The sequence below is a fragment of the Uranotaenia lowii genome, chromosome 2 (assembly GCF_029784155.1).
Source record: "Uranotaenia lowii strain MFRU-FL chromosome 2, ASM2978415v1, whole genome shotgun sequence".
NCBI lineage: Eukaryota > Metazoa > Arthropoda > Insecta > Diptera > Culicidae > Uranotaenia > Uranotaenia lowii.
This window is the reverse complement of record NC_073692.1, coordinates 325,533,472-325,556,729: the sequence shown is the minus strand read 5'-3', so window position 1 is coordinate 325,556,729 and position 23,258 is coordinate 325,533,472. Positions and strand designations below refer to the sequence as shown.

The 23,258-nt window shown below is 33.9% G+C and overlaps 1 protein-coding gene across 7 annotated transcripts in view; it reads right to left on the bottom strand.

Moving 5' to 3' along the window:
* LOC129746169 (receptor expression-enhancing protein 4-like) overlaps nt 1–23,258 on the bottom strand; it is an 86,903-nt gene that overhangs the window by 34,866 nt on the left and 28,779 nt on the right. The window contains exons 1-3 of one of the 7 annotated variants that reach the window (XM_055739691.1): nt 17,843–17,928; nt 9,910–10,486; nt 1,250–1,447 (exon numbers count right to left, since the gene is read on the bottom strand). In XM_055739691.1, the coding sequence (XP_055595666.1) occupies nt 1,250–1,447; nt 9,910–10,401 (690 nt within the window). In that variant the 5' untranslated portion in view covers nt 10,402–10,486; nt 17,843–17,928. Of the gene's footprint in view, nt 1–1,249; nt 1,448–9,909; nt 11,427–17,842; nt 17,929–23,258 lie in introns of those variants that run through there. The other 6 variants (XM_055739692.1, XM_055739693.1, XM_055739694.1 and 3 more) reach the window with 6 other exon arrangements.

The following is a 23,258-nucleotide window of genomic DNA, read 5'->3' as shown; positions in this document are numbered from 1 at the left end:
TTATCACTGTTGATGAGTTGGGCCGGTCGAACGTATTGACGCCTCATTAACAGTAATGAATACCACCGTAGAAAGTTAGCCTATTTTTGAAGTCTCATCTCATAACTTTTTTTTCTAAACTCTTATCGAAATGCAGTCTTCGGATGAAATATTTTTCATAATTTAGGCTTTTAGAAACATTGTTTTTGGAAGAAATCGACCGACGGGAACCAAAGTTATTGATGAAAAACTGTTTTTTTATTTACATCACAAATCGTCCAGTCATGTTCCTAAGCCCCTGTGGTTATGCAATTTATTTAAATTGTCAAGCATTTTTCCGCCCTTACTTCTTTCCGAACTATCAAGTGAATATCATCCAAACTCAAATATTAGAAAAACATTAAAAAGTGCCATCGAGCGCAACAACAATGGTTAAAATCGGTCATTATTTGACGAAACGGCATGCATTTCTGGTCGGACTTTATTCGCCTCATTAAAAAAGTGATGAATATCACCCTTAAAAAAGTTAACCAATTTTTGAAGCTTAATAACTTTTTTATCTTAACTTTAATTGAAATGCAACCTTCAGATGAAATATTGGTCATAATTTAGGCTTTAAGAAAACCCGTTTTTGAAAGAAATCGGTCGAGGGAGACAAAAGTTATTGACGAAAAACTGGTTTTTCATGTTCCTCTCGAACAAAATGTCTCAAAATCCCATACAAACTTCAGGCTACTTGAGCGACCCCTTCCCGTGGTCCGATCTGGCCCAAATTTGGCATGAGATCTTGTACAAGGCCCAGGACCAATTTTAGCCTGCAGCGTATAACATTTTACAGGTTTTAAATTTCCCATATAAATTTGGGGCAGTCTAATGTGCATTAGGGAGGCTGCGAGAAGGGTTATTTCGAATTTCGAAAACCAACCTTATACATTTTGTAGGATGGCCCTAAAACTGCCCTGTGCAATATTTCAGTTCAATCGAACTTGATTCAGAGGTGCCTCCCCTAAATCTAGTGCTACCCTAATATAAAACTATATTCACGAAACCTACATCTTCTTCAGACACACAAAGCTATTGGTAGAAATCTCTCAAAATATTCTCTCATTGCACCACACTAGCTTGATGAGATAATTAGTAATATTTTGAATGTGCAGCAGCTTCACGAGCGAGTCATAAATCGTCGCAAAATCCCTCCCTCAAAACAAATCTCGTTAAATGCCACCCATAATACCATAATCCCAATCATCGAAAATCGTTCTGTACCCACCTGTTCTCGCCTGGTCAGCATCGGATGGACGAACTTCCGGTACAGGGTCGAGCTTCCGCGGGTGGCCGGCGACAGCAGCCACAGCACCAGGATCACTTTGATCTCGTAGTAGAAGGGAAACCATGACAGCAGTATATCGGTGAACGTTTCGATGCAGGTGAAGAGCGCAAACACGATCCAATACATCATCCATTTGACCTGGATTTTTTTTTGGTTGATGGTGATTTTTATTTGTTGGCAGATGTCCACGTGTTACATAATGTGAGCCATTGGTGAAGCAGCAGACGATGGGGTGCCATGAAAGAGAGAACATTAATGCAAATGCAATTAGAAACGAAATTCAACGGTCACAAACGATTAAAAGGTTGTTTATGAAATTCAATATTTTATGATGGGAATAAGTTGCAATCTATTATCATATTGCCTATTCTTAATTGATATAATTTACTGTAAACATTATAAAAATATGCCTGGTCATAAAAAGATAAAAGATTAAAAGAATCATATGACTTATTTTTAATATTTGCTTAAAAATTTAAATACTAATGTAATTTTTAGGTTATTTTCAAGGTGCAAAATATATTTAAGTTCTTTTTCACGTAGCCTTTCAAAGAATTTTTCGAGTGCATAGTTTGATTTAGTTTGAACTGGCTATCCAAGAATTTGTTCAAACTCTTACGGCAGAGGACAAAAATTTAACTTCTATATCAAGAATCATGAAAACATAGAAAATAAAAATAAGTGTATCATTTTTTTATAGTTTCAAATTAAAAAAAAGTTTTTAAAGTAGATTGAAAAAAAAACGCTGGATTTCGATGAGAAAAATGAAAAATAAAACTTCAGAACCAAATAAGGCCCTTAGATCTAGAGTGCTAGGTGCAAAAAAGCTTATTTTGAGAAAATGTTGTTGCAGTTGGCGGACAGTTATTGAAAAAAATATTCGGTACAACTGTTTTCGATATTTACACTTGGACTCGCGGACATCGGCTCAGGGGGCAACTGCCTTGCAAACTGAGCTTTATCACAAGCCCAGAAAAGTTTCACTATTTCACTATAATTTTACTGATTTAAAGATTGATTAAAGTAAAAAAAGGTTTTCTGTTTTCGATATTCTTCTTGGAAACCTTAGTTTTTCTACTGAATAATTAGCTAAAATTTATAAAACAGGGCTGATAAATGGTTTATAAAACAAAACATGAAACCTGATGGAAACAAACAAAATTTTAACTTTTTTTGTGTTATTAAGAACCGCGAAAAACATACAACGAGAGATTTCAGAAATTCACTGTGCTATTTTGCAACCTAAAATGGATCAAATGTGCAGACTTAAAATTCTTAAGTCAATTTCTATTTAGTCTAGCCTAGTCTATTTAAATTCTATGATTAAATACTTAAATTGGTCACCCTACCAGTCACTTCATTATTACTACACCTTTATCGATTGGAAATGAATGTGATTGAACAGCAAAGCAATTACGGGATGGTGGTGGGATCGAATGAACGGAAAAATTCGTTTATGGACTTACTCTTTTTAGTACAGTTCTGACGTCATTGTCTTGTTTGGAACGAAAACTTTCGGTTTTTTGCTACAGCTGCAAATGCCCTGCCAAATCATAAATTTTTGAGCAAATTTGTAGGCAAAAAAAAATAAATTTGGTCGTGTAGATAGGTCGTGGTTTCCTCTTAATCGTCTTCAAAACCTTACCACGCAGTTTCCGGTTGACAGTTTCACTTCGACGATTGGCTTGAGGCATCCGAATCGTCGTCAATGTTTCCTTATACCGTTTGATTTTTTTTTGCCAGGAATTTAACACTTCGTTGTATTCTTCCCTCTTTTGTTTAATAACGCGCCATACGGTATTTCTGGATAATTTCAACTATTTAGCTAGCATAGATGCAGACCACAATGGATTGCAGATCAAATGACTGTGCACATTTTTTCCCTTCTTTCGGCTTACATGTTTATTGTTTACAAAGTACAGTCGCGCGTTAAACCATTAGACCACGGTGAATGTGACAAAATAGGCTCCAGCATGCTTCAGAAAATGGGTAGGGTCTGTCAGATTTTCCAGACTTTTTGAACTTCTGCCAGACATTTTTTCAGGTTTCCATACTTCCAGACTTTTGACATATCTTCCAGACAATTCCAGACTTACGAAAATTCAAAATGTTTATGGTGTAATATGACAGGAACTGATAAGTGTTTGAAAGCTACTAATAATGGCAAGGCTTCGAATATGTATGTTAAATTGAGAGTCAGACAGAACACGTAACTGATAGTGACACAGGAACAAAAGTTTGTGGCTATATCTGCAACATTAAGATCTGGCGACCAAAAAATAAGGGTCACCCCTTTGAAAAGTAAGCTATCCAGACATTTACAGACATTTTTTTCAAAATCTTTCAGACTTTTTCGAAAAACAGTTGACAACCCTGGCACCCACCACTCATCGACTCGGGACTTTAGCCGAGCGAACACATGGTCGATTGCTTCGGGTTTGCCGCTGCTTGACGCCCTTGACGATCATGTGAAGAAGCAATGCTGCTCAAAAAGCGCTCGGCTAAAATCCCGAATCGACGGTAGGTGGGCAGGGTTGCCAACATTTTTTTTTTCAAATTCAGGAAGCCTTGAGAAGAAAAATCAGGCTAAAATTTAATAGTCAAACTGATGACCTGTTTTGCCTTTCTTACACACAGAAATAGTTATCGATCACGGTGAAATCACCAATAACGAGTTTGAGACCTTATTTATAGGAGGTACCTATGGATTCAGCTCGATGATTTATCAAGCTGTAAGTAGCGAGGATGTTTGTTCATGTCTTTTTAGAACTGGGCTGGGCTAACCAATTTTAAATCAGTCTTCGAAACTTATAAACGATATTTTATAAAAATTAGTGGATATTTACTTTTTCATCTGAATACAGTAAGTACTCATGATGGCTCCAAAAAAAGGTAGCCAATCTGGAAAAGTATGGATGCCGAACTTCATAGGTGTTGATTTTTTTTATTACTTTTATTTGATCATCTAATCATACATTCTATACATAATCAATGCCAGACACCATTGCGGAAGTATCGGAAGTACTACGTTCTATGCTTAATTCTCTGCTTTACATCCTTCTCCGTAGAACTCTTCACTTTTTAATTTATTTTAGAAAACGAACACAAAAAATACATGAGCATCTCAATGAAACTAATGTTTCTTTGAAGATATTCCTTTTTCTTAACTCTAAGCGTTCATCTTTCGAGGATATGATGGCTGGCATCTTACAAATACTAAAACCACCAACCCACAGAAAATGTACTATGTGTGCCGTGACCGGGATTCGATCTCATACCCGCTGACTTTGAAGACTTGAAGGCTATCCTCTACGCCACGGGTAGCGGCAAATTACTTATTCGAACCTTTTTCTATTATTTTATAACGAAAACTCTGAATGATTACTGTTTTGTTAAAAATGTCATGTCCAAACTCAAAGGTTTGGAAAACAGGTCAAAAGTCTGGAAGTTTTGAAACCTAAAAAATTGTTTGACAAAAATCCAGAAAATTTGGAAGATCCAGACAAAATCTGGAAGGTTGACATCACTGATCATGCCCCATCGACAACTTTTTTTTTTTTTAAATTCAGGAACATGTGAAATAGAAATCTGGATACATCAGAGAAACGGAAATCTCTGTCAAAGTGAGGAGTTTTTTTTTTGGGCGTCGCTCCACATTTGTCCTGCTTCAGTGGAATCTTATGCAGTTCAATACCACCTATTTCTATCGCATCACAAATATCAAGGAAAATCAGGCTAATTTTGTTGTCAGGCTGAGCCTCTAAAAATCAGGCAAACTTTGATAAATGATGGATGATAAATAGAGAAGCAACAAAGAGATAAATATTGGGCAAAGAACACATGCAAGATATACATGGAGTGTATCGACAGATGATCTCGACACGTACGCATGCTGGAGCCTCGTCACGTACGCCGTGGTGTAATTGGCTAACGCGCCGTTGTACTAAAGCGGAAATTGCGGATTCAAGTCCGGTCGGTGATTCGTTGTACCTTTTTCGAAAAATTCATGATTTTTACGGCTTATGTTCTTTCTTTGTTAGATATTTAATGTTTCTCTAGTAGTTTCCATCACCTTTGAAAATGTGAATTTAGAAATTTTTGTTGTCTTGTGTAGTTCCTAATTAAATTTTTGGTAGCTGATTAGAATTGAATGAAGCCTTTGCACATCAAATTTTCTCCTTAGACTAAATTTGTGTAAGTTGGAGTTTTCCAAAAGTTTAACGTCCTGTTTTCTTCAAATGTTATGTTTTGATAAAAAATGAAGGTATTTTTTAGATAAGTGGGGTTTGTTCTGGAGTTTGGTAAGAAACAATAAGCTTGAATTGTACATATCAGTTCTACCTATTACTAAATAAGAAAAGGTTACTGTTTATCTTAAAGCATCAAACACCAAAAGCACTTTTGAAAGGGAGCGCTTACATTTCACTAGAGTTGAAAAAAAAAAACAAATAAACAAATGATTTTTTATGAAATTGGTCCCTCCTGTTCGGTTTATAAAATCCTGCACAGTGTTGTTTGTATTTTTTTCAATATTTTCCAGACAAGTGCTCGATATCTGAAAATATAATTTGCCTAATAGATTAATTTGAATGAAAAACCTGTGGAGTTATAATTTAGAAGATAGGTTCAATAAGTCAAACTCAAAATATATAGCATAGATAATAATATTAAAAAAGGTGTCTTTAAAAATCTGTGTTATACAAGACAAATAACCAGTTTTGCTGAAGGTTTAATGAAACAAAAAATCATTGATATAAATTCAGATAACTTTTATATGAAAACTAGCTGACCCGGTGTGTTTTGTAGTTTTTTTTTGTAGGTACAATTTTAAATCAATTTCAGCATAAATCAGAAACAACTATTTAAAGTGAGAACTGCAACTGGCGGTTAGAGTTTCAATACAAAGATTTCATCTTATTAAATGTAACTTGATCTTTAAATTTGTTTTGAGGATCTGAAGTTATTACTTTGTGTTTGTAAGTTCCAAGAGTTCTCTAATTATGCCAAAATGTATGTTTAATTCTCATTTGTTTGAAAATAATATGTTCACCCTGGCAAATAACGAAGGGTCCGAATTTATTCGCATGCAAACAGCCTCTCTCATAAAAGATGGTCGATTTTTGATTGATAAGGGCTCGATCAATGCTAAAAAATGACATTTTCTCTTCTCAAGCCTACTACTTGAAGGAGGCAGATGTTTCTTATAATCATACATATTTCTTCGTTCCCAAAAACCCACTCATATTAAAATTGGTCCCATTGGATGATCAGTAGATTGAGTCGATTTGGGGTCATTTTTGAATTTCTCAAACCCTGGGGTCTAAAAAGCTTCGTCTTGGTGCTAAACTGATCCATGATTTTTTGCAAAATTTTTAAGTAACGTTTACGTGAGTAAATTTGATCTTTTAGGTTTGTATGGGAAAATTGAATATTTTGCTCTGAAAAATCAACATCATTTGTGTTTCGTATGTGGAACCGGGTTAGCTGATAGATTTTGTGCCAATTTATAAAATTCCTTAAGGAAATTTTCCGCTAAACAATTTTGTCGAAGACCGTAACTTCGTATCTTATTAGGCAAAAAAGTTATTAGCTGTTTAATAGGTGTATGTCTTTTAGCATGGATTAACAACAAATTCAATTGACATCAATGCAGGGTGCCTAGCGAGGTATTGCGAGATTACTTTTCATGCAATACTTCGCGAGGCTCAAGCAGTGATGTCAATTGAGTTTGTTGTTAATCTATGCGAAAAGACATACCCCTGTTCTACAGCTAATATTTTTTTTTTTTTGTAATGAAATACCAAGTTACGGTCTTCGACAAAGTTGTTCAGCGGAAAATTTCCTTCAGGAATTTTATAAATTTGCACAAAAACCATAAGCAGGCTTAACTCCACAGAAGAAACAAAAATGATGTTGATTTTTCAGTACAAAATATTCAATTTTCCCATACAAACCTAAAAGTTCAAATTTACTCATGTAAACGTAACTTGAAAATTTTACAAAAAGTCATGGACGAGTTTTTAACCAAAACGAAGCTTTTTAGACCCCAGGGTTTGAGAAATTCAAAAATGACCCCAAATCGACTCAGTCTAATGATCAGTGTTAGGGCAGGCCAAGACTCGCCGTTATTTTAACGTTTTCTCGCGCGATTATGCGGACATCTATGATCCGAAGTTCACTTGAGCTAATTTTGTCTAAGCCGTACAGTAGGGGAGAGTGGGGATACTTGATCCCCTTTTCTTATTTTCACCATATCTTTTGGGAAAAATTTAGCAACTCGCCGTCTTTTACATTTCCTGACAGCTTGAAACTTCAAGTTTCTATGCTCCAAAAATTAGTACGATACTAGAACCCGTTGATGAACTAGAAACATTTGGGAGTAAAAAAATTGCGATTTTTCTGAAATTAGGGGAGACTTGATCCCCTTATGAAGGAGACTTGATCTTTTATTCCGGAAGCCCTAATCCTTGTATCAAAATCAAACAAAACCCCAAGATATAATGTTTATTCACTATTTTGGTCATGTTTGTTCTCATTTCACAATTTATAGGAAACATAAGAAGAAAATTCTATAAGTTCGTCTCAACGCTAAAACATTGCATACTTAAAGGCGCTTTTTTTCATAATTAAGAGAAAATTAATTTTTTTTTCCCTTTTCTTCAGACAATTGTTTGATAAATATTAGTTTTTGGATTAATATCAGTAATTTCGTAATCAGCAATCATAACGATCAATTCAGAAGAATAATATGCCGTTTGGAAGGGGGATCAATTGTACCCAACTCTAGGGGATCAATTGTACCCATAATCAAAATTTTAGAAAACTTTTTCTGAAAAAAGTTGAGAGTTTTCCATTGCTTTGAAAATATAGCATTATGAAGTTCATATTATGCTCGAACGATTGATAAATTGGAACAAATATTTTTTTCATAATTTTCCCATGTAAGGAACATTTTAAAGTGATGAAAAAAGATCTTCAAGTTACATTTTGTGAAATTTTTCAAACAAAGTTCAATTACTCAAAAAATTATTTTGTTAAAAAAATTTAAACTGCAAGCATTGTTATTTTGCTCATTTTGGCACATTTTTCTAGAACATTTGATCTTCGTAAGTCATTCCAGTTTCGAGAAATAGCTAAGGAATCAAGTATCCCCAGGGATCAAGTATCCTCATTCTCCCCTATAGATTAATCGTTCACTTTCCACTTTAATTTCCGGATAACCTTGGGAAGGAACTTCAGGGATAGCACCTTAAACTTTCAAGCCACTTTCCGGTTAAATGAAGTTGGACTTTGTTTAGGGGAAACAACGAAGATGACTTCTATACTTTATTAATCTCAAGTGAACACTGATTGCACATATCGATATTAGCTTTTAAGAAGCTGTTCTTTTAGAAAAATGTAATTACTCGCGAGAACAATCTTTTTCTACGTATTACGGTGGGTTCGGCCGTATTCATATAAAAGTAATTACACCGAATCCTAACAATCAGTACTTCAGCGATACATCAAACTTCTATGGAACCCCCTCCTTCTCCGGGAGGTTTTATAACAATCATAGAAAAATATTTGGTACCCAAACAACTTCCCATGCCAAATTTGATTCCATTCGCTTGATTAATTTTCATGTTATGCTAACCAAAATTGTATTAGGTCTCCATCGTACTCCTGAGAAGAAGGGTGGTACATTTTCAGACACCACCAAAAACAATAATTGTTAAAGTCAATTATTGACTTCTTCGTTCAAGTCGTAAGTAGTCTTTCAGACAATTCTTAAATGGCGTTATTTACGTTAATCGGAACTTCGTTTAACATTGTAAATGTTTTGACTTATGTTTTATAACATTACCAACATTCGTTCTATTTTTTTCAAAATTTCCTCAAAATTCTCCTTCTACGAACAGGGAAAACAACGAAAAAAAAATTCAAAAACTTTTTTTCTTTAAAGTCAAAGCTACTCACAAATTTTTAGAACGTTATTGATTATTGAATTAAAATCTAAAATATCCTGATAATATTGCTAAAATTTGTGTAAAAAAATAAATTATGTCCATACATGTTTTTCCTATTATGAAAAGTTTAGCCATGAATGAAAGAAAAACATGTTAATTGCATGTTTGGATCCAGCTCCTCCAAATCAGTTGAAATTAGCTATCAAGTTCTGGGCACCACGGCAACAGACAACTTTTGTGGACCTGTGTATCGTGAATATAACGTTGCTAAAGAAAGGGGAAACAAATGATGAATCACTCAGATTTCATCATTGAAATAAGGATAATAAGAACATTTATTTTTTGATAATGTAATAAATCGGTTTTTGAGAAATCACGTGTTCTAAAACACTCTAAAAAAACGCACACTAACATTTTATCCCCTGAAATAATTTTTTAATTTTTTTTAAAGATCATCTCTCACGAAACAGACCCGAATGACCCGGGTGGTTAAAAGGTCTCTAATACATTATAATAATAATAATCTCTCACGAACCTAAAGTAGGTATATGAATAAAATTAAATCTCTTGTCAACATAATTCACTGATTTGTATCTGTTGCTGCAATCTTAATCTAGGACAAGATAAATATAAAATCAAAGGGGTACTTACATATTCTTTGACATTTTTGGTCCGCACCGCTTTGTAAGACGCATAGGCCGGGTAGAGCGTTCCGAACAGCAATCTGAAACCGGGAAACAGAACGTTGGCACCGATTGTCCTGGGACAGATGAAGATTGCGACCAGAGAACAGAGTCCGAGTCCGGTGACGGATAGGCGTGGGAATGGAATTTTCGACAGCATCTGCAGAATGGCTCCGAAGCGCGAAAGGGAGCTTGCCACCTGTTGCTTGTTTATGATTTGTGGAGGCTCTTCCGACCGATATTCATCGATCATGGGCTCGTAGCCTCCGTAGTCGGATTCGTTGAGTGACGAAAGCGATTCATTGAAGGTGTAACGGTTGCGGAATCGCGTTTGTGGCAATCCGTCGTTGCTTTCGTAGAACACACCCGAATCGTTGACGTAAATCGGAGGATCTCGGGAGTTTCGACGTCTTGCCCGGACGAACACTTCACTATCGTCGAACTGAGGCATTGCTGCCATTTTGCTATTCTTGGGATAGTTGCGTACCTCGAACTTATTGATTAACAAGCCGACATTATTGTCGTAGCCCAAAAATGGTTTCGGTCTGTCCATGTTGATGGAAAAGACCGATTAAGGGACCATTAGCGATTGATTAAGGCAACTGCAGGCAATGGGTTCAAACGAAGCTAATCAAACCAAACGAGCAAACACCCCGAAGTGTTTCAAAACGATAAAGCTTTAATAATGGGCAAGCGGGAGAAAATGATTGGTCCAATTTTCCACCAAGCACAGAACGCTCTAGAACGAATCAACTAGTCGATGATTTGCACTACACTAAATGGATTCAGCAATGAAAGGGAAACTGCCGGCAAAACATAGAGCACACTAGTCCAAACACTGGGGCAGTAGTAGCTCAGTTGCATTGCACTTTAATCCTGTCGGCCTAGCTCTAGCTGTTTGGCATTATTCCTTCATGATTGGCCTGATTTTCCCGCAACAAAACCACACAAAACACAGAACATATACGAGTGTAGATGTAAACGGATCCCGGTTTTTTCTCTTCATTGGTCGAGTTTTCCCAGCTGGTTTGCATCGCACATTCCCGTTCGACGACTTTTCATTTTCATTCTTTATTTATTTTAGACTACAGACAGTCACGGAATGCAATCATCTGTGTTGGATTTGTTTTCCTCCACATTTTCTTCATAGCCGACATAATGTTCGAAGATCTGGGAAAACTCAGCCGGCACACTACTGTGGTGAGGAAATTATATTTTGTTTTCCGTTTTTCGATCGTTTTCTAGTCGTTCTGTTGTTTTTTCTTTCCTTTACTTTAACGCCGAACTAGCAACACATGTGGGAAACCTGTCACGGCATATTCATCTCCGCTTTTCAGTTAACCGGATTTACAGGCAGCTGAAGCGCAGACTGACAGGGCCAAACTATTTAAGCACTAATTTTAGCAACCAAACAAAAGAAAAAGCAGGAAAGCATTTTTTGATACATGAACGACGGATGAGCTGCCTGCCTGCCGGATGCGATGGATTCTGTTTATTACGATTCCTGTCACATTTTACAACAAACTAACGAGAGAAAGAACGATTGAAAATTTTAAACATAACCCATAGTTCTTTATTTTGAGAAAAAGAAAAAAGCTTGCAATTTTTTTTCCACATCGATTTTGAAGTTTCCAGACAAACATAATTGTTTAATTTCAGATTTCGTCTATTTCAAACCGAAACCGAAGTTCAAAATTATTCCCCAGAAACCGAATCTGCCTCGTAACCATTTCACATTGGCTAATCAATTTTTATCAAAGCGGCAGACTCGTGTGTGGGTGTTAAGAGCTGAGAAAAGGCGAAAGCCGCACACAAAAGTCATGTTTGGTTTTCTTTGTTTTGTTTTGTTTGGCTGGCTTAAAGATAGTACCCGACAGCGCCGGTCTTTTCCAAAGGTTGGGAAATTATTAAAAGCTTTTCCAAGTTTATGTTGGTTTGTTTGTTTGTTGTTTCTAGTCTAGTTTGAAATTAGTTTAATCATGGGATTACGGCGGATAGCCTCTTTTGCCGAAGAATAGCAATATGGGGATACCTTCAGTGGGTTTTGCAAATGATGAGAACTTCAGTGAAAGGGGAATAAGAATACTTTTTTCTAACTTTTCCGAATTTAATTAATATAAATAGTATACTATTTGATATATTATAAGACAATAGCTTACAATAATGCTTCTCCAGAATAGGTATGTCACAAAAATAATCATTGAATCAATGATTTGATGCATTCTAAAAAAAATGTTGAAAATATCAGTTAGGAAAATCTATCCAAGATAGTACGTAAATACGTAAAAAAATTTCATCATCAACAAAGTTTTATAGAATAAAATTCTAGGCAAGAGCATCTGATCTTGTGTGACATTGAAGAGCACTGGCAATATTGAACCGAATATCATGAATATTGGTATGAAGAAATGTCACAGACTGAACCGCCGACCCAAGAAAAATTATCCAATGTGATAAAATTTAATTTTTTACTGACAGTTTAATCGTAGTAAATAGTTCATGATGCTCAATTTATAATTTAATTTGCCAAAAAAAAAAATCCTTTAAAAAAAATACCTAGGCCATTACAGCTAAAAACGATTCTTGTGACATTTTTGGGTAGAATACGGATATGAACGGCCAACCGGCTATATTTTAACAACCATTTCAAACTTAATATGGTAACGGACCTATTTTGGACCACTTTGGGAAGTGGCTGGAAGTGGAAGTGGTTTCTTGAAGTAAAAAAGTATATGTTACAATTTTTTAATGCTCTATCCATTCATTACGAAGATAAAGGCTTTTTCTATCGGATCATATCGTCGTTTATTACAATGCAACAAGATGTAAGCTTAAAAACTCGTTTATTCGATAGTTCCTTTGGTCAGTATTTTGGATCACCGTCAGGACCTATTTTGGACAACCCTTAAACTTGATAAAATATTTTTTTCGAATTTTGCTACAGTTTCGTCAGCAAGTGATTTACCTACGCGTATAATTCATAAAACCTTTTTATTTTTGATTTCGTTGTCAAGTTTTGTTCACGTTAATTCTTCCGTTAACCAATTTTCCTCAACTCTTCCTCATCCTCTGTCTACGCTTGTTTGTTGGGTATTTAGTACTAAATAAAATCATACGTTGTTTGTTTGTACAACTATGTTGTCAAACTAAAATTTATGATGAGAAGAAAGAAGCTACCAACTGAAATCTCATTCATTTATAAAGTTCGTTTCGCATGTTTTTGAAATTCCGAAAGCACATTGCAAACTCAACTAAATTTGTCGTGCAGTTCAAAATACTGTTCAATTTTCTATGGCCAGTTTGCTTAACTTCAGGATAAAATTTCAAAGCACGGCACAACTCACTTTCAGGCGATGCAATGATAAGTTAAGGAAGTCCTTTATCATTAGCTCCGCGACAATAATTGATCTATCTTTTCTTCCAAAACCCAAGGGGATTTGGTATGATTTTAGTACTTTAGCGTATCTACATACATAGATCCAAGCAACTTAAATCCTTTAAGCCTAAGGTTGCCAGATTGCCCGGATATTTAATACAAAATTTGGGAAAAGTCCGGTCCGGCCCGGTTGCCCGGATTTCATTAAAAACAGCCCGGATTTATCCACTTAATTTGCCAAATCAAACAACAACAAAAGGAATTTTGTCGAACTTTTTTTAATTTATGCGTCTAAATCGAAATTTTCTGAACTATTATTATAAAAATAATGTTGTAAGATTTTTTGGAAGCCTTAAATACGTTATTAAAAAAACTGATGAGATTTAATGAAAAAGAAATTAATTCAGGTTTTTTTTTCTTGATTTTTGTGAAGTAATTTCTGGGTTTTGAACAAATTTGCCCGGATATTGCCCGGATTTTTAGACGACAATTTCGAAACAAAGGCCCGGATTTTGCCAGGTTTTTAAATGAAATTGCCAGGATTGATCCGGCCTGTGCAGCTGCTAAACAAATTCTGGCAATCTTATTCTAGCCAAGAAAAAAATTTCGCTGAAAAATTCACAGAAAATTTACTTTTATTATAAACAAATAACTTTTATTTCACAACGATCCTTAACGGTGTGGAAACTTTTTTTTTAAATTGCATTACTACAGGACTGAAAAACTACATTTTCAGTACTTTTTCGGTTGAAGTTTTAAACATTTTCCACATTTTTTCTTTAATTTTGAAACATTTAAGGATTGGATAGCTATAATTTTACATCATATTTATAACAAAATTTCCACATATAACTGAGATATTCCAACATGCACAAAAATAAACAAGGTACATGTTTGTCGATTTATTGTCGTTATTTGTCAACCCCTCCTTACGATGGGGTTTATATTTCATTACTTCAACCTAACTTAGGATCATATTTTACTCAAGCCTGAATGATTGTTACTCTTAGACCTTAATGTCAATAATTTTTCATGAAGCTACCAAAATAATAATTTTCGGAAAATAGGTCCATTTCCAGATTTCAAAAGTTTTTCTTTCTTTCTCTAAGCTGTAGCTTTTGTGAACAGCTTGTGAAACAGCTGCTATGAGTATGGATTGTGAGGTTTGTCATGTTTTGAAACTTTCTGCGCAAAAAGAAGGATAAAACAATGATTGGCTTTGGATTTATGCCGATTATAGTAAACCCCGTCTATAAGCATGATTGGATTATAACATATTTTCAAATTTAATTTTTCATAAGGAAGAGTAAAGAATGAGAAGTTTGAACGAATTCTTACGTGATTTTTAACTGTTTTTTTAGTTAATTGTGTGTAAAATTTAAGCCTTGTCAAGAAAATCTAAGATAAACTCATACAATCAGAATAACTAGCGCTTTATATTTTTTTAAAGAAAACTGTTTATAAACATTAAAAAAATATCCAAATATGAGGGTTTCCATGCCGTGTCGTCATAACGCAAAACTTGATCCACATTTTCTTTGTAAATAATTTTATTTTACAGCCGCTCACCGTGGCCTAGAGGATAGCGTTCAAGTATTCTAAGCCACGGCATACATAGTAGTGCTCTTTCTCTGAGCTGGTGGTTTAAGCATTTGTAAGATGCTAGCCATCATGGCTTTGGAAGATGTACGCTTAGTGTTAAGTGAATTAGATCTCTTCAAAGAAACATGAAGTTTCACTTAGATCGTATGTGTATGTGTTCGTTGAAAAGCTAACGTTCTAAAAAAAACGAAAATATCAGGGTGGCAAAGGGTGTATGGGAAAAATTTCACGATCGCATTTTGAAAACCGATCATATACATTTTGTAGATTAACCAAAAAAAAAAAAGATCTGTGCTAAATTTCAGCTCAATCAAACTCGATTAAGGGGTGCCGCAAAGCGCTCAAAATTTCGGTTTTTTTTACCTTGACTTCCCGGACGTTTTTCGGAAAATCCAGTCCCAGTGAAGTCCATCGATTTTTTTTTTGAAACAACACTAGATCTCGACGTTTCATGCATTTTTAAGTCATTTGGTATCAAAATTAAAAATTAAAATATGATTTTTCCGATCTCCCTTGGTCCTTCCTTGGGTGATTTGTGAAATCCTAAAGTCGATTTTGACCGAACATTTGTTTTTCGAGGGAACATGTGAATACGAAACTTTATGCAATTTGAATTCATTTGGCATCAGAATTAAAATTTCTGATTTCCTTAGGATCTCCCCTCATTGGTGATATTTGAGGGTCAAAATACTAAAACTTTGAGCACTTTGAGGCACCCCTAAATCAATTCCTATTGAGTTGAAATTTTGCACAAGGCAGTTTTTAAGTCCAATCTTCAAAATGTATATGGTCGGTTTTCAAAATTCGACATGCCGCCCTACTAAATATATTTGGTTGGAAAGTGAAACTTAAAAATTGCTTTTCAATTAATCTACACTTATGATTATAATCTGATGATTATATTTCATCGCCGTATTTTGGTGAAGTTTTCATCGATCTGATTATTTTTTATTATATTTTTCACTTTTGTTTAAGGCCTGTCAATACTACAAACTGTTTTTTTAATGCTTCAGTCTTAACAATTTGTTAAAGCAACATTAAAAACCATCAAATAACTAAAATTTTAAAATACATTATGTACTTCAGAATAAAAAATAAAAAAAGCAAAGGATTTTTTTTTTAAATTAAACCAAAGTGAAATGTATGTCTTTTTTACATTCATCCACAGTGTTTTTAAATCTAGTCAGATTAAGAAAGAAGCCATTTCTTTGATGTGACGAATTCTTTGGTCCAACGTTAAATGTAGAATGTATTTCTCTTTTTTGTTTTGGAAGCAAGTAAAAGTGTTGGAAATCTCATGGGCTTAGATAGAGTACATTTCGCAGAAACTACTCACTTAAAAATATGTAAATATCCCATAGAGCTACTTTAGATAGATGCGATCTACTTTTGTCCATCAGTGTATAAAACGTGTGGCTTCGATATAAATATAATTTAAAAAAATCATGACATTTAAGTCTACGTTTTACCCTTCTTGATTTTCATGTTTTTTTATTTTTCCGTCACTTTGGGAAACTTTAAAGATTTAATGATTGCCATTTTTTGTCAGTCTCGAATTTTCTCTTTCATGGCATACAAAACAAAGTTCAAAATATGGATAATACCTCTAAGTTTCAAAGAAGACGATACAAAGGATTCGGGTTATTTCAGACAAATGGAATTCGTAAAATCGAAAATTCAATTTAAATCATATCTGCTAATTCTAAACATGTATATGGGATATACTAAGATGATTCAACGAAAATATAATTGAATGATGTAAAATTCGTAATATAGAAACTGGTTTGCCAATCAATGACCTCATCTGAAAATGAAACCCAACTTCGCAAAAATAATCACCACAATGTCCACCTACCGCAAGCAGCTTGTATACATAGAAGGATGTGTATAACCTTTAAAGTAAATATTTTCTGTTTTCGATGCATTAAACGCTCAACAGTCCAACAATATGGAACGCACTGGAAAACGAATATTTCATATCGCTAGCTCACATTCGCACCTTCAATTTTATTTTCTGCCAATGGTGTAGACAGTGAAAATATCTATTGCAGCTGTCATGAGCAAAACAAATTATGACCGAATATGTATCAACACGAGCCAAGTCGTTAATTTTAAATCACACGAGATTTTTCTTTTACTCATCCACATTTTCGTTCTGTAATACACAGCAGCGATTGTTACCGATGAAAACTAAGTAAGAATTTTAAAACCTATGTAGGTGATTCACTGTAAGACAAATATTATCGGATGTTTTTTTCGCTTATTTTATTAAAAACTTAATTTATCCTCTTTTCTTTTGAGTCGAATGAAATTAATTAAAAAAACTTCTTATTTTAACACTGTCATGGTGTGTTGAAATTTGCGCGAATTTCCGAGTGCATCACAATTCTATTCTCATTAAAGGATCCGACAGCAGCTACGCCACAGAGTGCCTAAGTAAATCTCCTTGAACAAAACTATTTTTAACCTCATTCTTTGCAGACGGGTGGAGCCAGGAATTGCCATCACTTGACACACGGCAGAAGAATGTAGGCAAAAGGCTATTCAAACTAATCGAAAACGAAAAAATACTCGTCTGTCAGACGGTCTAATTGCTGATTCTAGCAAACTCAGCCCTGGCGCTCATTTCGATAAACTTGGTTGCGTGATCGTGATTCAAGCACCCGGATTGAGACATCGAAACTTCCCAATGCTTCAATCGATTTTCTAAAATCAGCATCACGCCGCGCGCTGCAATTTCGAAACCAGCCACAGATCATCGTAACCTTTTGCAAGAATGATGATGAGCAACGGCACAAAGCATTTTCCACGCATACACGCGTTAAATCAAACGAACTTGAACAAACAACAAGCGTTGGGGGAAAATTCACTAGCCAAAGAAGTAGGCATGTAGGTATATGCAAAGAAGAAGAACCGAACGCACGATTTTCTTGCTCAACTTTTCCGAACGATGAAGCGACAGCAATCAAACCGAACAAACCAAGCGATCGAAACCGAACCGAGGCGAGTCGAAGACTGATCGCTCCCGAAAAAATCTGCTTTTCATTTGGGGTGGAAAAGTCCCGGGGCGAAAAGTCCGATCTATAGCGAAGTCGTGCGTTTGGCCAATTTTCCGGGTGGACTCGAGGGATCTCGAGGGAAAATATTTCAAATAAGAGAGTGAGAAACTATTGTATCTCAGCGTTTTGAGTTTGGCTAATTTTTAATATACTCAGATACTGATCAGATGTTTTCGCTCCTTAGAACATAGACTTGATAAGAAGGTGGTTGGTCAGAAATAACGCACCCGTTTTAATAAAGCGGGGTGATTAGCGAATTGCCATTTTCAAAATTCCGTTTTTCCGGTATTCTCTATTTTTTCGATTTAAACATACTCAGATAAATACGTTCAAACATCGATTATGAACTGAAAAAGAAAACATTTTACAGATGTTTAATCCCAAGTAACAAAGAATAATCCGACTAGCATTAGAAAGTTTTATTATGATTATATTATGGCATTTCATATGCAGCTAATTTTATGACTGTTTTATTATGGCTTAGATTCTTTATTCAGTCATTCCGGTGGTTTCAGGTGGTTCCGAAAATGCTAATAAAGCATTTATCAAATATACCTACTGAGAGAAATAGATATGAGTATAGAGTTCTGAATACTCTATTAAAGCACCAACGGCTTTCGCTTTTCGTTTCAGAGCTGTAAATTAGAGAAATATCATGAAACATCCACAATATTGGTATTGGATGAACGGGCCAAACGAGTAGAAGTAGAAGTTTTCCTGCGATAGATTGATAGTTATCATAAAAAAAAACCAGTCAATAAACCGGAAATATTTGATATGTCGATGACTTGTTTTAATATGTACCTTCACGTGTTTTCGTTTGGATTCATCCCTCAATCATTCAAATTGGTGACCTTTTTCCCGAATTTTTAACATTCAATGTGCTTTTCAAAGAGATATACAATATCTCTGTCAAAACCGTATATTGGAGTTTTTTTCCAATTTAAAATAAAATTTTCCAAATTTTCTTGAAGGCTTTTTAATTCGAAATCAATAACTAATAGCAAGTCTCAAAGGCAAATAAAAAAATCGGAAGAATATTGATTTGCATATGTTGATAATTTTTTTATATATATTTGTCAAAGATAAAGTTTTATGATAAATTAACTCAGCAGATATTTTTTTTGAAAATTTAATTATTTTATCAAATTCAACAAAAACATCAATTTTGTTGGTAATGGAATTTAAATTAGGATTTTTTTCGAAAATCTATTGTGTTGACAAAACTTATATTGTTATTTTGTATTTGGTCCAGGGTGACCAACGAGTTTCCATTTTCAAATTCCCGGTTTTTTATCAACATTTAATAATCATCCCAGTTTTGTAATAAAAAAATTAATATGTTTATCAGGGTTTTAATTTAACCAAAATTAGACCTTTTTTTAATGTTAAACGTAAAAACGTGAAATAAAATTTTTAGTTATTAAAACTTTAAATTCAAAGCTTATTCAGATAACGATATTGTTGTTTGGATTTCTACAGAAAGTAGTTTGAGCATATTTAAATGCAAAGGAGTTGGAAATGAATTGAGGCCCTTATGGGCACAGGGATGAGGATATACTAATGTATTCTTCATATCCTAATCTTAAACTGGTGCAAAACTCATTTTTATATAATTTTGTCAACACTTTTCGATTGATGAAAGATGATGTTAAAATTAAAAATTAGTTTATCAAATACTGCATTTGACTACTGAACTCTGGTTTCTAAATTCTGAAATTTAACATATAATCATCAACGATGAATTTCGGGTGCATTACGGATCTATGCTTAAATCAAAACTTAACTTTAGGTATGGATTATGATTCGAATTTTAACTTTTATTTCTAAAGCTCAGCTCTAGTTAATTCCTCCTGCCTGATTGATGTTCTAATTTAAATTTATTTTTCAAAAATGTTGAAAACAGAATCAGCTAAATCTTATTCCTCCTGAGTATTTTGAAATTTTGTTTCGATTCTCGCCTTGAATACTGAGTAAGGTTTTAATCAAATATATTTTTTTAGAGCCTGAGTTCTGGGTGCTTGATTCTGGACATAGCATTTTAACACCGGGTCAAATACAAGATATCTCGTTTAAACTTTCTTCGACGAAATTGAACACAACACTTGCCGTAACTAAGGGCAGTTGAATTTGTGGAATTTGGTGGTTTGGTTTCTCGGTTATGCTGTCTGTGTTTTACACTTTCTGTGCTAAACATTTTTTTCCAATTAAATGTGAGGAATCCAAAATTTATACAGCCATAAAAAATTTAATTTTGAGAAAAAAAATATAACAGATCTGTAAATTCTTTGATAATTTCAAAAATTCTGTGTTCTGTGACACAGATTCTGTGATAAAAATTTGCTGAAAATTCTGTGAAACTATAGATTTTTCTGTTATTTCGACGACCTTGCTGTTAATTTGAATAATGATTCTGAATTTGCTATCCAACCAGAAACAATGCAGGTATATCGTGGTTCGAATTTTAAATTTGACGTCCATGTTACATGGTTGCCATTTTTCTGTTTTCCCGCATTTTTCTCCTTTTAAAGGATAAAAATGATAAAAATAAAACTTAATAATGAAAAACTATTTTTTCAACCATAAAAGAGATAAGTTCTTCGCTCTTTTTCCGCTTGTCAATTATTTGAATTTTCATTTTTTGACAAATTTTTATCATAGTTTTTGACATGTAGCACAAACCAGAAAATTTTGATTTTATTAGAATTTTTTCATGTTAAAACTTGAAGTATGGTTATTATAAAAATGTGTACTGAATATTGTGATTTTAGATAAATTGTTGGTTCATTATTCCAATTCAAAACAAAAAAAACTCACAAAAAACTTCCTCAAATATTTTGGAACTGGAACACTTCAGAGCACTAAACTGTATGCACTGAGCTCGATTCTCAAGATATTTCCGACTTTTTCTCACATTTTTTCTATGGATTTTAGATTCCGATTTTATACCGCTTTTGAGAAAAAAATATTTATACCAATTAACTTTAGAATTAAATAGATATTTTCATAAATTGGCGTTAGAAATCCTATCCTAACAGATCTATTTTTATTATCTTAAATCAGTTTAAAAATGTTTAAAAAGTTTATAAAGAATGTAAACTCTAACCTAAGTTCTTTGATAAAATTTGCTTGGAAATCTGTGATTTTTTTGTTATTCCCAGGGTTTCAGCAAATTTGATCAACATGTTATGCTAAAAATATTTTTTCCATCAATCGCAGGAAAAAATCAGGGCTTTGAGGGCCGATTTAAACTGTGGAAAGATTTTTTGGAAATGCGTACAAGAAATCGAAATTTTAATCAGTGAATTTTAACCACAAAAATTAAAAATATATATCTCTCGTTTTTAAGGAATTGCTGTGATATACATAGCTCCAGGAGACTTTTGAATGAAAGTAATGAGTAGCTACCGCCGTCTTAAAGAGATTTTTATATGGAAACGAGTTTTTGTGCATCGTTGAAAGATTTTGAAAAATATCCGATTCTAGGGAAAATGATGTCTATGATTGGAAGAACGAATGTTTGCGAAGAAGTAAAAGTTAATTGAAATTCAATGATTTTCAACAAACCCTGACTTTGATTTGTTGACGTAACCAATTATTTTCGGCAGATTTGTAAAAACGATGTTAATTTCTTTTTAAAGATTTGAAATAAATAACATCAATCTTAAAAAAAAAATCTCTAAAAACTTGCAATTATTACGATTTCACTTTTTTTACCTAGAAAACCTTTTTGTTATTATCTATAGAGTTCTGCAAATAATTGGCGAGAGTTATTTTATAAAGGTACGACACACCGTGAAGATTTTGAAATAAAACTGGCCCGTTGGTTTAAAATGTTTCTCCCCCCTGCTGTAAGACTGAAAATCGCATAAAGCCCCCTGAATATGGATATTAGTTGCAAGGGCTCAACAAGTAAAAGTCGTATTTTGCAATCCGACGTCATTTTAAAATCCAAGATGACGGCTTCCAATTAACTTTAAAAATGCTACGAATCTCTGAATATCACATGAAAACTCCACATTTTGTGTAATGGATAAAAGGACTCACCGTCAAACAAAAAAACGCTACAAAAAAAAAAAAAAATAAAAAAAAAAAAAGACGAACTAGGGGCTTCCACATAAGTTTAAAATGATGTGAATCACTGAAAATTGAATGAAACCCCCACTATATTCGTATGGGGTGAAAACGCTATACAATCAAGAAGAAGTCAAATTTCGAAAACGCTATCTTGAAATCTAAAATGGCGGCTTGAGCTTATCTTTTCAAACCTGTATTATATTATAGATAACCGCTTGAAACCCATAATATGAGTATAAATTAAAAGCGCTAAACTAGGAGAAGTCAAATTCGCTATCTGACATCATCTTGAAATTCCAATTTCAAGAATTTGCGGGCTTCCGTTGAACTTTCAAATGCGGTTAATCACTGAAAATCGCATAAAAGCATAAAATAAAATAAGGGTATATAACTAAGTTATATTCAAGGCTAAGATGTCAAAATAGTTTGACGATGTATTCTAGAGGAAAAAAACAAAATGGGATATAAGAGTATAAAAGATTTAAGATTCCGACGTCGGAAAAAACGCCAATCAAATTGATTTTCCAATCGTGCTCCCTGATTTTTATTGTATTTGAATATTGAAAATTCTACTAAATTTGAAGGTTATCCACTAATATCCTATAGCTCTTGTCAAGATCTTATGGCAACTTGAGATTGGAATTTTCAGGCAAGAGATTCAAAATTTTAAATGTGTTTTTTAAAGAATGCACAAAGATAAACCAATTTTACCATACCAGGTGCGCTCGATACGCTCAATAATTTCGGACACAAATTAAACTCACGACAATTTTAAATCCACTCGTCAGAATTTATAAATCTTTATTCCAATTGATAGGAATTTAAGAATGATAAATAACACTAATTATTTAAGCCATTAACCTTCATCCGTCCCTGAAATTTTTACCCGTTACAGTCCCTGAAGTGTCAATTTGAAATTCCTCGCTCCAAACCGCTACATATCTCTTGTTGGTAAACAAAATTTGAAGTTTTGGAAACCTCGTAATGTAACTCAAATATGTTTCTCAGACACTATTCAACCAGTTTTCCGTTATTCAAAGTCTAAGAAAAAAAATCCTAAAAAATATGCTTCGGGAAATAGCCTGTAGATTAGCTACGGAATGCTCAAAAAATTTCACTCAGTGTCCAAGAAAACTTAAGTTAGAAGTAGAATACGTTGCACATAACAATATTTTTTTTTTTAATTTTAAGAACATGAACACA